This window comes from Juglans microcarpa x Juglans regia, chromosome 6D, assembly GCF_004785595.1.
Source record: "Juglans microcarpa x Juglans regia isolate MS1-56 chromosome 6D, Jm3101_v1.0, whole genome shotgun sequence".
Lineage (NCBI taxonomy): Eukaryota > Viridiplantae > Streptophyta > Magnoliopsida > Fagales > Juglandaceae > Juglans > Juglans microcarpa x Juglans regia.
Window position 1 is genome coordinate 11490777 of NC_054604.1, and position 16581 is coordinate 11507357.

At 36.0% G+C, this 16581-nt stretch overlaps 1 protein-coding gene across 1 annotated transcript; it reads right to left on the reverse strand.

The window, feature by feature from the left end:
• Window positions 1-6393: 6393 nt before the first annotated feature.
• On the reverse strand, window positions 6394-6930 carry LOC121235377 (protein FAR-RED ELONGATED HYPOCOTYL 3-like). The gene has a single exon (XM_041131727.1). It carries the CDS (start codon window positions 6928-6930, stop codon window positions 6394-6396), a length of 537 nt encoding a protein of 178 aa, XP_040987661.1.
• Between the last annotated feature and the right edge of the window lie 9651 nt (window positions 6931-16581).

Sequence of the window (16581 nt, forward strand, 5' to 3'; positions counted from 1 at the left end):
GGTATCATAACTCTATGTGCATGTTTGATATTGCGGTTAGAGGTGTAAGTAGTCCATTTTTGGACAAATTTTGGAATTGAACTGATATACATTGATTCTGAAAATTTAAGAATCTATATGAATCAACTCATCACTGAAATTGAAACTTTTGATTTTTCCAATTTCAGTTTAGTCTGATCCGGTTTTCTGATTTACCATTTACACATGTAATACTATATAAGTTTAATATTATAATTTTTTCAATACTAAACTTAATTTTTAGAATTTAATATTTATTATTAACAATTACTAATTCATTAATGTTCAATTATACTAGTAAAGTATAAATAGTGCTAACTTATTAATGAGATTAATAAACTTGAATAATAAGATTAAAATAGTATTATTAATGTCTAATTATACTAGCATAAGTAGTGTCTAACATGCATAAGATGTTATATTAATTTTATATTATAAGATTAATAGACTTGAATAATAAAATTAGAATTTCATGTTATATTAATTAGCAATTTAGTATATAATATAATATAAAAAATTATATAAAATTATAAAATTAAATATATATATATATATATATATACCGGTTCGGTTTCTGTTTAAATCGGTTTTCAAAATATGAAAATCGGTATCACACCAGTTTCAGTTCTTAAGAACCAATACCGCACCAAATCGATTACAAACCGTATCGAAACCACCGGTCCAGTTCAACCAATTTTTTTGTTTTCTTTACACCCTCAATTGAGGTTTATATCTTATAGTTGAAGTAATAAGTTTTATTATCAAAAAATTAGTTATTGTTTGGTAAATATAAGTTTAAAACACTTTCAAATATGTTATATTGGTTTAGAAACAAATTAAAAAAGTGCTTTATAAAGTAAAAATGAAAATTATTTGATTTTCTTAAAGATTATGACCATATATTTAAAAATTTAAAAGTTGTAATAAAAGTTGTAATTATCTAAAAGTCATATGAGTATTTTTTTCATTGACAGTCTTTTTAAAATTCGAGTTACATTTCGGATTATTCAAAAAACACGTTTGAGGATGATGTTTTTTCTAACGTATTTTTTAACTTATTTGAAATGAAAAATTACTTTAATATATAACACTCAAACAATCTAATTTTTTTCTTTTTAAAACTATTTAGGGGAGGTTTGGAGAGTAGTTTAGATGAGACGAGTTGTGATGAAAGTTGAATAAAATATTGTTAGAATATTATTTTTTAATATTATTATTGTTTCGAGATTTGAAAAAGTTGAAATTATTATTGTATTTTGTGTGAAAATTTTAAAAAAAATTTATATTGATTAGATAAGATGAGATGAATTAAAAATATTTTTGGTTGAGTTTGGGTAGTGAAGTGATATCATATATTCAATGAATAGTAATGAAAAAATAAAGATAAAATATTGAATAATAATAAATAATAGTGAATAGTAGTAAAAAATAATAATAAAATCTATTACTATATATAAAAACAGAGTCATATAATTCTGACGTGACATTCTACCTATAAAAGTAGGCATTCTACTCATTAAATTTGAATTGTTATGTTTATGAAGCGATAAATCTTTTAAAAACAATATTTCATTATGAACTATTGTAACTTTTAAGTTTTATTTATTTTCTTACATATAAAGATATAAACCTATTCAAGACTCCACCCAAAAGTATTAATTCAACATTTATATTGTTTTATATTTTAAGCAGAGTGATATGACTCCGATATAGCATTCTACCAATTAAACTTGAAGTGTTACATTTATGAAGCGGCAATCATTTTAAAAGTAATGTTTTATTATGAACTGTTGTAACTTTTAAGTTTTATTTCTTTTCTTACATATAAAGATATAAACCGATTCAAGTCTCCACTCAAATATACTATTTCAACTTTTATATTGTTTCGTCAAATAAACCACCTTATAAACCATTTCAAATTTCTCGATTATAAAATTTGATCTCTCTAAATCTTTCTCTCTCATATACAACATAGACAACAATCCGACATTGCACAAATTATAGACTCAATAATAGGGAAATATTCTCCAATGAAAAATGCTTGGTTCAGTCGCCCGAGGTAAGCGCCGTGTAAGCGGCTGCTGATGTGGCAACATGATGAAATGCACCGTTTTGAATTGTTCTTCGTTCCCCCAAACTTTCTCGCATCCTCATTTTCAGACCAAACTTGTTTCCCTCTATGATTTTTCTTTCCAACCGACTTCCCTCCCTCTCTGCTCCTCACGAGAATCCTCTTTCTTTGTCCCCTCGAAGCCCACGTCCCTCCACTCAAAGCCGACACTTACAGCCTCCCTTAGTGTCAAGATTGAAAGTCTGAGACCACCCACACGAACGAAGCCTTCGATTCCTCCTTCCCTCAGCCACGTCTCCTACCGAAGTTAGCAATCCCTTCGTCATCCTCCCTTCGTCTTCATCTTTTGGGAAGAGCCCCTTCCCCTTCCATTCATCCCGAAAAACCCTAACTTTCCTTCCCCTTCATCCTGAAAAACCCTAAATTTCAAATTTCTAGCACGCAGCTCCACTTCCGGCACGCAGCTTCATTTCCGATGTCTGCTACCACAAATCCGGTGTCCTATTTAAATGGGTATATTTTCTATTAACATTCTATAATTTCCTCTTAGGATTTTCTTATCCACGAAATGTGTGATTTTTTTTTATCTACAAACTGTTAAAGGTTTTTAGGTTCTTTCTCTTTGTATTACTGAATGGTATTTTCATTCTTTGGTTTGAAGGTATGGTAGATATCTATTTTCTTTCTTTTACCAAGAAACATGAAGATCTTTTTTTCGTTTCTGTTGTAATCAAAATGGAAATTTATGTTATTTTCGACTGATTTCTAGTACCCAAGATTCTTCTTCAAACCTTTGATTACCCATTATGGAGGGAGATGAAAAGGAAAAAGAAGAGAGAGTTGTGAACAGTCCACAGAGATTTTTCCTTTCATTGTGAAATTAAATATTAAGGTTTAATTTAATGAGAGATTATAATATAGGACTTACAGCATTGAACATCTAATGTTGTATATATCTGGGTTATAATATCTGATTCAAGAGAGAGAGTCTCAATTCTCGTGAAGAAATAGATGGAAGAAAATATTAGCATAGGACTTGAAGCGACACTATGTCTGGTATAACTGGTATTGTCATTCTCTTAGTTTGTCTATGATATACGATCCTAGAAGGTTATAGATAGTCTTTCACATATGGCCTACATTTCACGTTCCAGTTTGGACCACTGGTTTCTATTCCTATGTTGAAATTATGGTCTCTGGGTGCAAATACATAAACCAATTAATTGTGCAGCTAGGACCACTGCGGCCTCTTTCTATTTTTTTCTTCATTTATGGTTTCTATGATTGTTTGACTAGAAATAGACTTAAATATATAAGATTTTGTTTGTGTGTGTGTGTGTGTGTGTTGGGGGGGGGGGGGGGGGATATAGTTTCTATTGGAATATTAAAAAAAAAAAAAAAGAGTTACGTCTTAGTCTTAGATGACATGAACATGGCGATTTCTTGATCTTGAATAGTAATGAAATAAAAGAGGTTAATTGGTTAGAGAACATTAGTCACATTCTGGCCTCTAAATGTTCGCGTGATACTTTCCTGTGTAGTCTGAGAATTATATTTATTTAAGTATTAACATGCACTATATTATCAGAGTTATAGTCAATGTCTAAGTAAGTCTTTTAGAATTCCACATCTGAAAAGTTATGCTTTTGCAAACAGTTGCAATCAACACTCTATGTCTAGAATTTGAGATATAATTGAGAATGAAAGTGAATTCAGCACAGAAATGATTGAGGATAATGCCAGTACTAATTCATAGATCTCTAAGGGCAAAATAACGATGAAGTCGTTATTGGACACTTTTGAGGTATTTATTATTTGTGCTATTGTAGTTTAAACTTATGTTTAGTTGTTTTGGTTCTAGTCTTTACATGCTTATATCTTCGTCAATCTTTACTTGCTTGTACCTTTGTTGGTGAACAGGGTGATGATGAGAGGAAAAGTTGGGCCTCTTTTCAAGAGTGCATAGCCAAGGCCCCTGAACAGGTGTTAAGGGGATCGAAATATGTAATTGAGGATTCAAACTTCCATTTGTGATGCTGCTTGAAATGGACAAGCATTGGCTCTCCCCCTCAACATAGTCTGTTTGCTTTATATAAAATAAAAAATAGAGTCTAGGGAACAAAAAGAAAAGAAAGAAAGATATCAAGCATCCTTGGTCAGGGGACCTTAATCGACCCTGTGGTTTGTGTTTGGCTTGCATATAGTGAATGACAAAATAGAAGTAAGGAGGAGGCCTTGCTGCTACCTATTTTTTAGGCCTTGTTATTGTCCAAATAAAAAATGACAAAGTCTTATAACGCTTATGTGACTGAATAAGCATTATTATGGTCATAAGTTTGCTCTAGAAGCCTAGCAAACTGATGTAAAAGCTTAATTCCTTCATAGTTTTCTTTCATTGTTTGCTGATAGTTCTTATTTCAAGTGACTTTATGCTCACATCCGCATGCAGAGTCCTTATAATCTGGGCTTCTTGAGTTGGATACATAATATTTTTGCTCTATGTGCATCAATATCAGATGTTGATGATATAATTTAGATTCTGGTGAAACACTGTAATATTTTGGTTGAATATGATATCTTGGAAGCGTTGCAGAATTCTGTGTAGAAATTAGAAGAAAAATGCTACTCTCCCGAGGCAGTAGGGTAGGACATGTTGTCAAGGCTTTATAGTCTCATAATTTGTTGTAGTTCGTTAAAAGAAAACGTTGTCTTTAAAAGAAAGAAAGAAACATATTTGTAGCAGTATATGTGGCTTTCATCTTTTTTCTCACGTTTATATCATTGCACTGGTGCCTCTAACGGGTTGGTCATTATGATGCAATTCTTACTAATCAAAACTGCAAACTCAAAACTGAAGAGCCCATTCATCACTAGGAATATGCAATTCTTGCTATTCAAACTTCCCACTCAAAACTGGTGCATCATCACAACAACTCAAAATGTATCTATAACTTGCATATCTTTCTTCCCGCAAAAATAAATTACAATTTTTAACTTGTGTTATGCTTTCTTCCCACAAAAATAATTACAACAATTAGAATAACTTGCAAGCTTTCTTCCCACAAAAAAGAAAAAAGAAAAATTATAATTTTCAACTTGCAAGGCTTTCTTCCCACAAAATGTATCTACAAAAACTATAACTTGCCAAGCTTTCATTCCCACAAAAATAATTACAACTACAACTTGTGTCATTCTTTCTTCCCACTAATATTTTTACAAAAACTACAACTTGCAAGAATTCTTCCAAAACTAATTACAAAACATATCACTTGACAAGCTTTCTTCCCACAAATAATTAGAAGTCATATCTAATGAGAAGTCATATCTTTTAATTATCTTTTTTTTCATGCACATACTTTTCATGCATATACCACAAAATTGAATCATAAGTTATAAAGTTTCAACGATATAAGTAAAAATTAAAATTCCACCATATCATTACACCAATTATGATCCATCCAACCCAGGTTGCAAAGGTTGTGATCCATCCACTCCAAGTTGCATCTGTAAATAATAAATAACAAATATTAATGTGACATCAATATGACTATTAAAAATATCAAAAGTTTAGAAATATTACACTTTCTTGACTCCCAACCATATTTTGGAATCCACTACTTTCAAAAGCTGAGCTGACTGGAACAGTCTAGTGATACATAGATAATAACAAAAATATGGTAAATATAAGTATATCGCATGTATGTGGCAAATACTTGTCCAAGTAAGGCAGCAATTTTGTAACAAAAATATGTATACCTGCATGTTTTCAGCAGCAAGATCTATCTCAAATGGCCCAAATAAATTCCTACAGGTGTTTTGGGCTAGCATATCTCCTCCATCTCGTTAATAATCAAGTGACAAGTAAAAACTCTATATCAACACAATATTTGCATAAATAAATCAACCCAAATAAACATGTATGTGACAAATATTCCTTATTAAAGATATCGAACCTCTTTACGTTTTCCCTTTACATTTGCTTTCTTCGTCCTCGCTTTAACTTTCCGCATGTCTTGCTCCATCATGGATGCTCTCCTCAGAGATGAGAGTCTGCCTTTTTCGCGCACAACTCGTGGACTGAGTATTTGCTACGAACTACCAACTATACTTGTGTCATTTATCGTTAAACCAACATTAGAATCCGTTTGAGTCATTGAAGGGGGTTCTTGGTTGCCATGATATAAATCAATCATTGCATATAACTTTTTAGTTACATCTTCAGTATGCTCTTTTGAACCCGCTGCATGAGTAATCATCCGATAACAAATATTCAACAGACTTGAATATCTGTTAGTATCTTCTCGCTAATATCTTGTGTCATAAGTACTATGGATTAACGTGTATCTTTGTTTGATGTCCTTCCTCCATCGATCTAAAATGTACTTATCTGGCAAATACTTTATCCCATTACATTTGAATATGGCCAAGACATGCCTACACAGTATCCCCTTCATCTGAAATAATCCACATGAACATTTAACATCGCAGTCTTCCTCATTAAAGTCTACATAATATGTAACATGTTTCATGAACTCCTCAACACAAATTTCATCTTCTACCAGGTAAGTCTTCTTCACACCATCCCGTCTAAGTAGAGATGGATCCATATCAAGCACACCCATAACTTGCTGCTGAACTTCCCTGAATTTTGCATGCGTGTACAACTCTTGGAGTCTCTTTCCTATTGGAGATCTAGATATGCTTGGAATTGTAACGCTAAATGAGTGGAAGTTCGAGCTGATTTCATTCTCGATTTTCTTTCTCAAGGCATTGTCAAACTGGTCGACAAACTCCTTCAAGTTTGTTTTCGCATGAACATATTCGTCAAAAAATGCATTCATGCTTTCGCTCCGTTGTATTGTACTTATGCCAGCCCAAAAATTCTCCTTTAGAAATACTGGTACCCAATGTGTGCGCTCAATATACAAACTTTGCAACCGGATATTCTCTTGCAAGCAATACATGCTAATTAACTCTTCCCACTATTTCTCAAACTCTTCAATAGTTTGAGTGTCATACACACATTTCATCAGCTGAGTTTTTAGGCCACTTTTGTCGGCACGATGGGAGCCAATCTTCTCGGGGAATTTTTTTAGTATATGCCAGAGGCAAAATTTATGTCGACTTTTTGGAAATACAATAAAAATTACATTTTTCATTGCTCTATCTTGGTCAGTAATACTAGCTGGTGGGGCTATACCATCCATACATTGCAACTAGGTCTGAAATAACCATGTAAAAGTCTCTGTGTCCTCACTGTAAATTAACCCTGCTCCCAAGAGAATCGACTACCCATGATGGTTTACACCAACAAAGGGAGCAAAGGGCATCTCGTATATGTTTGTCAAGTATGTGGTGTCAAATGTTACCACATCACCAAAATCTTGATAAGCTGCCCTACCGCATGGATCTGCCCAAAAGACATTCTTTAACCTCCCATCATCATCTAAATCCATCAAGGCAAAGAATCTGAGATTCTTGTACTGCATCCTACAAAAATAGTTTCGAAGCGCTCCAGCACCACCTGCTCCAAGTCGTAGATATCTTGCCTTATCGATATAATTGTGACAATCTTTTTCCAAAAATGGGAGGTTCTCAAATCCTCCCGCGCCCACAACAAGAGATCCGAAACTCTTGTTCATTCGAATGCTAGCCAGGTCGTTAGTATCTAGTACCCTTTTTACGGTCTCACTAACTTCGCGATTACATCGGAAGAAGCGAGATTTCTATGGACTCAGTTCGTGATTGTGGGTATTATGAACTGTGGACAGCCGCATCTTTCCCTCAACTTTTAAGGCATTAATCATTGCCTTACGATTAGTCTTTCCTGTCGAGCGTGGTTTGGCGACATTCATTGTCCTATTCTGAGCTTTTCCCCCACGAGCACAACTAAGAGTGACATATCTGACACTCCCTTCGTCATCACTTTCACTCATTTATGTCATGGATCCAAACCCGCATTTTTTAGCATATAGCTTATAATAGCTCAATAATTTCTCAAAAGAATCAAACTCCATCCCCGCTTTTGGCTCTTCAATCATATCACCACCATCCATTCGGTCTAACGGAGGTGACTCGACAATGCCATCGTAAGTTTCCCCTGAATCTGGCCTACCCTCTTCACCTTGTTCATGAACCCTAGAGGAGGAACATGGTGCTTCAGTTTCCCTACACCCGGGTGTATCCTTTTGGAATCTTTCGGTCGTTCCGGAGCTTGTAGCCATGGGAGGAGTCGGAGGAGTCAGAGGTCTCATCCCATATTGAAATGGATAACCAGTATTCTGCTAAAAATGAAAGCAATTAAACTTCCAAAAAAAAGGAAAAAAAAAAACTAAATAACAAAGTTACATCACTATCTAAATGTTGCTTGGACATTGGTATGCATTTGGATATGTGATAAAAGTTGGTGACCATGCAGGCCCTGGTCCAAGGTAACCGTGCATGTAATTTGGAAAGTTTGAAGCAGTTGTTGAGATATCCTAACGTAACAATAATAATAATAATTAGCAAGTACGAGGTTGACATACTCCTAACAAATGTTAATAATCATATAACATGCCGCGGTTGGAGGATTTGAGCTACATGGTGTTGAGAGAGATGGGTTTTCTTCCCTTTTTCCCATGCTAACATGCTGCATTAAAAAGAATTGTATAACCATTTATATAGGAGCATAATAGTTCAGAGAATTTAACATGTTTTCAAATAGCGGCTTTTTTAAACTTTTTGCAATAAGTCAAACATTTAATTTACTTCCAAAACTAATTATTTTCAAAACTAATTTACCACCTATCACATTGAAGCACTAAATAACTATAAAAGAAAAGACAAGGATCATAGACAATAATGACAGAAATATATAAGAAAAGACTAAGATCATAGACAATAATGACAGAAATATTGCTTCCAATCCTTAAACTTGAGATCTAATAAGTTAATATAGCTCAATCCTAATAAAACCTGCATCTCCCTTGTCCAATTCATTCAGATTATAATGCTTGTGATAGCATTATTTATGATGGTACATCAAGACAAAAGTTGTTCCTTTATAACCGTAATTTATTGTTTCTAGCACCTTCATTAGTCCAATTCAAAACTTGTTAACTTAACAAAGACGCATGTTGGTGTGCTAAAAGTTTCTTATCAAAATAAAGTTTTCTTCTATGACTTTTTTTGGTGAATAGAATGAAATTTCTCAAATGAATAACAAAACCTATAAGATTCTTTATAAAGATGTCTAACAAATGCACCAAGAAAATTCGTGCAGCAAAGAATGTGAAATAGTATGCTATAGCTATTATTTTAAGAAAACTTTTAGATGCAATCTTACACAATAGATTATAAAGGAGAGTGAACAAATTGCCAATATTGTAAAGTTAAATCATAAAAATGAACTAAAACAACTTTAAAAGAGAAACAATCAGCTATAGACATGCATAATGAATTCATTAAAACCAAGGGGTACTACTTATCATAACAAATACTCTGCTATTATTTTTTTACTTTACTTTCACTCTTTTGTTATCTTACGACACCTTATTTATGAAGGGTTTAAGGATTTCAAGACAAACTAAATGGTTAAATATGGAGTTCTTGTAAGAGAAATATGTAAACATTTTATGTAGGCTGGAATTTGTGGTCATGGAAGTTATTGTGTTTGTCTTTGAACTTAAGTATCTAGTAAATGTATTATAGAATATGATACCAATGGTCAGCTCGTTTTATGTAGGCCGGATAGGTGCTAGCTAGTGGAGGTAAGAAGGCTAGACTTCACAAGAACCACAAAGAGGAAGTCAGGAGATTGTATTTATTTCATTATAATCAAATACATTGGTTCTTTCTGCTCTAAAGAAAGTTACAATTGACAAGAATGGTCCATCACAAGCTTCTGCCCCTCCCTTACGATTTCCATAGATCCATTACCGAACCGAAATGTTGCTCAAAAAGTTGAGCCATTGAACCCAAGGAAGGATCGCTGGACCATTTCCCATTGATAGAAACAATGTGAGAGGGATGAACATAAAGTCCATGGTTACAAGGGGGTCTGTGAATGGGAAAGCAAACTCGTGGGTTCTCGACTTTCTATTTCCTAATCTTACAACATGAGAACAACACAAACATTCATCAAAAAACAATTTTGAGAAACTGATACCCATTTTTAGACATTTTTAGACTTGTTTTCAAGCTTGAAAACAGAGCAAATTGTAAGGATCTTTTTAGATCCTCACTGCCAATCACTCGGAATCACACAAGGAAGAGGAATTAATGAACAAAAAAGAACTCAAATAGAATGATCAAGATTCCATGGTGAATCTTGCAGAGAATCTTCGAGGGATTCTCAACCTCCAGAAAATTATCTTACTTAATTCTTTAATGCCAATTACATGAACCCTCCTGCTTTTATAGAAGCAGTCGTGAAGCAGAAAACAATGTAATGTTCTAATACCCAAAACGCAAACTACAAAAAGCTAAACGCAAAGCAAGAAAGCAACAAAGATGAAACGCGACATTTTACTTATTCCTTACAACAGACCAAAACACACTGTTTCACTAAGGAACTTCATTTTGTTATTTCTGTTACTCTCAATCTGTTAATTCGGTTATTCCTCTTCTACACAGTCTGTACTTCTATTTTTTCCTTTCCTCTTCAAGGCCTCGCCTACTACACCCGTGACAATCCCTACCTCTTCAAAGCCTTGCCCACAAGGCATCTGTGACACATTACAGAATTGTGTCCACCAAATGGGGATATGAAGCTTTAAGGTCCCAGAGCAATTCCCATGAACTATCCTCAATGGCAGCCCCTACCCATTTGACAAGCACTTCAGTAGAGGCATGGTTCCCGACTTTCCTCACCCTTCTCTCCAAAATTGCTTCTGGTTTAGGCTGTACACTACCTTTTTTGTCAACTGGAGGCAAAGTAGACAATGGAAAAATCTGATCACCGAGTTTCTTCTTTAAACAAGAGACATGGAAGACAGGATGAATTTTTTAGGAGGAGGGCAGATTCAACTTATAAGCTACCAACCCAATCCTCTCAAGGATCTAAAATGAGCCATAATACCTCGGGGCCAACTTCATATTGTGTCTCATGGCAACAGACTTTTGTCTATAAGGCTGCAACTTGAGAAAGACCCAATCACCTACTGCAAACACCCTCTCAGATCTTTTCTTATCAGCAAACAACTTCATTCTTTCCTGAGCCTGCTTCAAATTATGCTTTAACAATGACAATATCTCATCCCTCGACTTCAGGTGCTGATCCACTGCATCATTAGCAGTAGTGCCTAGAACATATGTCAACAACTTGGGAGTAGGAAACTCATATAAAGCCTGGAATGGTGAAAACCCAGTAGAGGAATGTACAGTGGTGTTATAACACCATTCTACCATTGGTAGCCACGTGCACCAACTCTTAGGCTTAGATCCCACATAGGATCTCAAATAACCCTCCACGCACTTATTTAATGCCTCAACTTGACCATTAGATTGAGGATGGTAAGCTGAGTTATAAGCCAAAGTAGTCCCTTGCATCTTGAACAACTCTTTCCAGAATAAACTGGTAAAAACCACATCTCTGTTAGACATAATTGTCTTAGGTAACCCATGGAGTCTGGATACACTATTAAAGAAAACCTCAGCCACCTTATTGGTTGTATAGGGGTGAGCCATTGGGAACAAAATGGCCAAATTTAGTTAATCTGTCCACGACAGTTAGAATTACTGACATACCACCTGAGCTTGGAAGGCCCTCAATAAAATCCATGGCAATGTCAAGCCAAGGACTTTGAGGAATAGGTAGGGGTTGGAGTAACCCTATTGGTAGCATAGTCTCATGCTTATTCATCTGGCAGATTTGGCACTCCCTCACTAACTTCCTTATGTCCTTCCTCATTCATTGCCAGTAAAAATCCAATCTAGCTTTCTGTAGTGTGTTTTGTGATACCCAAGATGGCCTGCTTCAAGATTATGATGAATATGCTGTAACACCTTTTGATGAAATGGTGAAGAAGGATCTAACAACAATTTCCCTTTTCTGAAAATGAGTCATTGCTGAAGAGAAAATTGCTTAGAGACTTGCTTCCCTTGTTGTAAATCAGCCAAAAGATTAGCAATATCAACAGAGAATGCATAACTTTGCTTAAGCTCTTCTAACCACACAGGAGTGGGAAATGAAATAAGAGCCAATGTGGCTGACTCTTCCTCCTCTTTTCTGGAAAGTGCATCAGCAACTTTGTTGTCTCTACCTCTCTTATACTCAATAGTAAAATCATACCCCATGAGCTTTGAGATCCACTTATGTTGAGCCTCAGTAGCCACCTTTTGCTCTAATAAATGTTTCAGTGCTTGTTGGTCAGTTTTGATCTTGAATGTCTGACCCAACAAATATGGCTTCCACTTGCCCACTGCACACACCAGTGCTAAGAACTCTTTTTCATAAGTTGACAAAGACAATGCCTTGTCCTTCAAAGCCTTGCTAAAAAAAGCAATTGGCTGGTTATCTTGCATTAACACAACTCCTAGCCCCACCCCCGAGGCATCACACTCAATTGTAAATGCTTCAGAAAATTCTGGCAACTTCAAGATAGGAGGCTTTGCAACAGCAGCTTTCAAATGATTAAAGGCTTCTTCAGCTTCTACAGACCAAACAAAGGAATTCTTTTTCAATAACAATGTTAATGGGGCAGCAATGGATCCATAACCTTTGATGAACTTTCTATAGTAACCAGTAAGGCCTAAAAACCCTCTTAGTGCCTTCACTGTTTTTGGTATAGGCCAATCAAGCATGGAAGAAATTTTTGTTGGATCTGCCATTACCCCCTTCCCAGAAATAATATGCCCCAGATAATCAACTTCAGTAACTACAAACTTGCTTTGATCTTTTTACAAACAAGGACTGCTATTGTAAAACAGATTATACTGTTTTCAAGTGTGCAAGGTGTTCCACCATGTTGTGGCTATAAATCAAGATATCATCGAAAAAAACTAACACAAATTTTTGAAGATAAGGCTTGAATACATGGTTCATCAAACTCTGAAAGGTGGCAGGTGCATTGGTAAGCCCAAATGGCATTACCAAGAACTCATAGTGGCCCTCATGAGTTCTAAATGAAGTTTTTGGTATGTCATTTTCTTTTACCCTTATTTGATGATAACCTGATCTGAGATCAAGCCTGGAAAAAATTTTTGCACCATGAAGTTCATCAAGCAGCTCATCAATGACTGGAATTGGGAACTTGTCTTTGACAGTTGCTTGATTGAGTGCTCGAAAATCCATACATATTCTCCAAGTTCCATCAGCTTTTTTAACAAGCAGAATAGGAGATGAAAATGGACTTTGACTAGGTCTTATAACCCCATTCTTCAACAAGTCTTGCACAATTTTCTCTATCTCAAACTTCTGGTAGTGGGGATATTGGTAAGGCCTTACTGAAATTGGTGCAGTGCCTTCCTTTAATAGAATCTGGTGATTAAAGGCTCTAACTGGTGGCAACCCCACTGGTTCCTCAAATACTGACCCAAATTGTTGCAACACTTCCTGTACTTCAGCTTGCAACTCAACCTTTTCCAGCCTTAGTTCCACTGCCACCAATTGCAATAACCACCCTTGCTTTCTAACAAAAGAAGACTTCAACAGATTAGCTCTAGCTTCCCATTCTGTCACATCAGAATTAATACCATGTAATGACAACTTCCTGCCCTTAACTTCAAACTGCATAGACATATTAGTGAAATCCCATTGAATAGGACCTAATATCTTCAGCCATTGAACTCCTAACACAATGTCACAGCCACCAAGAGTGAGGACATGAAATGGAATTCTGAATTTAGTACCTTGAATACTAATCATCTCTTCACCTATACCCTGACTGAATATTTTAGTTCCATTTGCCACTCTAACTTGCAAACCACCATCCTCTATCACCTTCAACTTCGAAGATTCTACTACCAAATGATCTAGAAAATTATGAGTGGAACTTGAGTCTACAAGAATTTCAATAGACATGGAACCAATCTTCCCCAGTAACTTTATAGCATTACTATTAATGCAACCTGAGATGGCATGTAATGAGACCTCAAGCTCTTCATTGCCCTTCTTCCCTTCTTCATCAGATGTAGGCAACAATTCTCCTACACTACTGTCAACCACTTCATGCTCAACACTAGTTTCCCCATGCAAAAAATACACTTTTGAGGCCTTGCAAATATGGTTAGGACTCCATTTGTCATCACAATGATAACAAATGTCTTTTTTCCTTTTTTTCATCCATTTGAGCAGAAGTAATTTTCCTTACAGGAACCATGCTCTTCTGTCCTTTAATAGATAGATCACCCCCATGGTCAATGGGCCACTTATCACTATAATGCCCAATCTGTCTCCAAGGTTTCCTCGAGGACAACACATACTCCTCCTGCATTTTGGCTAAACCAAAAGCAGCTCCAAGATTTAGTGGATTAAACATCTTTACAGGCAGTCTTATCTCATCTTTCAATCCACTAGCAAAGCAGCTCAGCTTATGTTTTTCAGACAAGCCTTTCAATCTATTTGACAATACTTCAAATTGAGATTTATACAAACTAATAGAAGTTGTTTGTTTAAGTCTGGTTAATGCTTCCATTGGATCATCATAAGTAGATAGTCCAAATCTGACTTGCATTGCTACCACTAAAGATTCCCAAGAATTGAACTCCCTCGAGTCCAAAGCATCTTAGTACCACACCAATGCTTCTCCTTCCATCTTCTATGAAGCCACCATTAATTTTTGATGGAAAGATACTTGATAAAAATCAAATTAATGGTTGGCCTTAAAGACCCAACCCGCAGGATCAATACTAGCAAATCTTGGAAAATCTAATCGAAAATTCCTCTGAAACACAGGCCTATCCTCCTGACCTCTAAGTTCATTAGAAACCCCTCTATCACGACGAGAGTTTTCATTAACAGTTTCAACTAAGGAACGCAATATGTCAGAAAATTGTTCTAACCTTTCTGCTATACCATGGATTGCCTGCTGGTGGTTCTCCAACTGCTTCTGAACCATTTCTTGTTGTTTCTAATAACCGTCTTGTTGACCTTTCATGGCGGCACGAGTACCATCCACCATCACCACCTCCTCAAGATCGACTACTATTGATACCACTTGTAAGGATCATTTTAGATCCTCACTGTCAATCTCTCAGAATCACACAAGGAAGATGAATTAATAAACAAAAAAGAACTTAGATAAAATGATCAAGATTCCATGGTGAATCTTGAAGAGAATCTTCGAGGGATTCTCAACCTCCAGAAAATGATCTCACTTAATTCTTCAATACCAATTACATGAACCCTCCTGCTTTTATAGAAGCAATCGTGAAGCATAAAACAATGTAATGTTCTAATACCCAAAACGTAAACTACAAAAAGCTAAACGCAAAACAAGAATGCAACAAAGATGAAACGAGCCGTTTTACTTATTCCTTACAACAGACCAAAATGCACCGTTTTACTAAGGAACTTCATTTCGTTATTTCTGTTACTCTCAATCTGTTAATTCTGTTATTCTCCTTCTACACAATCTGTACTTCTATTCTTTCCTTTCCTCTTCAAGGCCTCGCCCACTGCATCCGTGACACAAATTCATCTAATACATTCAAAGCACAATCTAAAATGTGATTTCTTACCACACGGTGAAGAAGAAGATGAAGACCCACAATGTGATTTCTTACCCGTTTATTTACAGACGAAAATGTCGAAGATTAAACGCAAAAGAAGACGAAGATGAAGATGATCCCACGCGACTGAACTCAGCGTTTTTTTCAATTTTTTTTCACTTTCCTTCAACAATCAAAACAAGCACAATGTGAAAGTTTTTTCTTTTTACGTAGCAGAGCTCGTAATATTTTGGAAGAAAAAGAAACTAGAAGAAGAGGAAGCCAACAGTGGTATCTTTTCTGCCTTTTTTTTTTTTTTTTTTTTTAATAGACGTGGCATAAAAAAATATTATTCAACTGGGCGACTGGGCGCCGTTTGCAAGGGCCGACTGCCCCTAGAACGGCTAGAAGTATTGTTCTCCAATACTCAACCCAGCCCTACGTCTCTGTCTTCCACTCCGGCTATTCTCTCTCTCGCCACTGCATCCTTCTCACCAGGCCGTACCGTCCGGACAAGGCCTCCTAGCCGGTAATCTCCTCCCTCTCTTACTCTCTCCGCTCCTCTCTCTCTCTCTCTTCGTTTCTCTCTCTCTCTTGCTGCCCCACCGCCTCGCAGCGGCCACTTTCGCCACACACAACTACCGCCGCACCGATCCCTCATCCCTCTGCCACACCGCTCGCCACGCAACCATATCTCAGTCTCTCCGACGTCGTCCCCCTCCGTCAGTCTGCCGCCCCTTTGTTACATCGGTCCGCCGCACCTCGCCTCGCCGGTAAGCCTTTCTCATTCGTCTCGGTCTCTCTCTCTTCCCTTCTCTCTCTCTCTCTCTCTCTCTCACTTTGCTCTCTCTTTGTTGTAG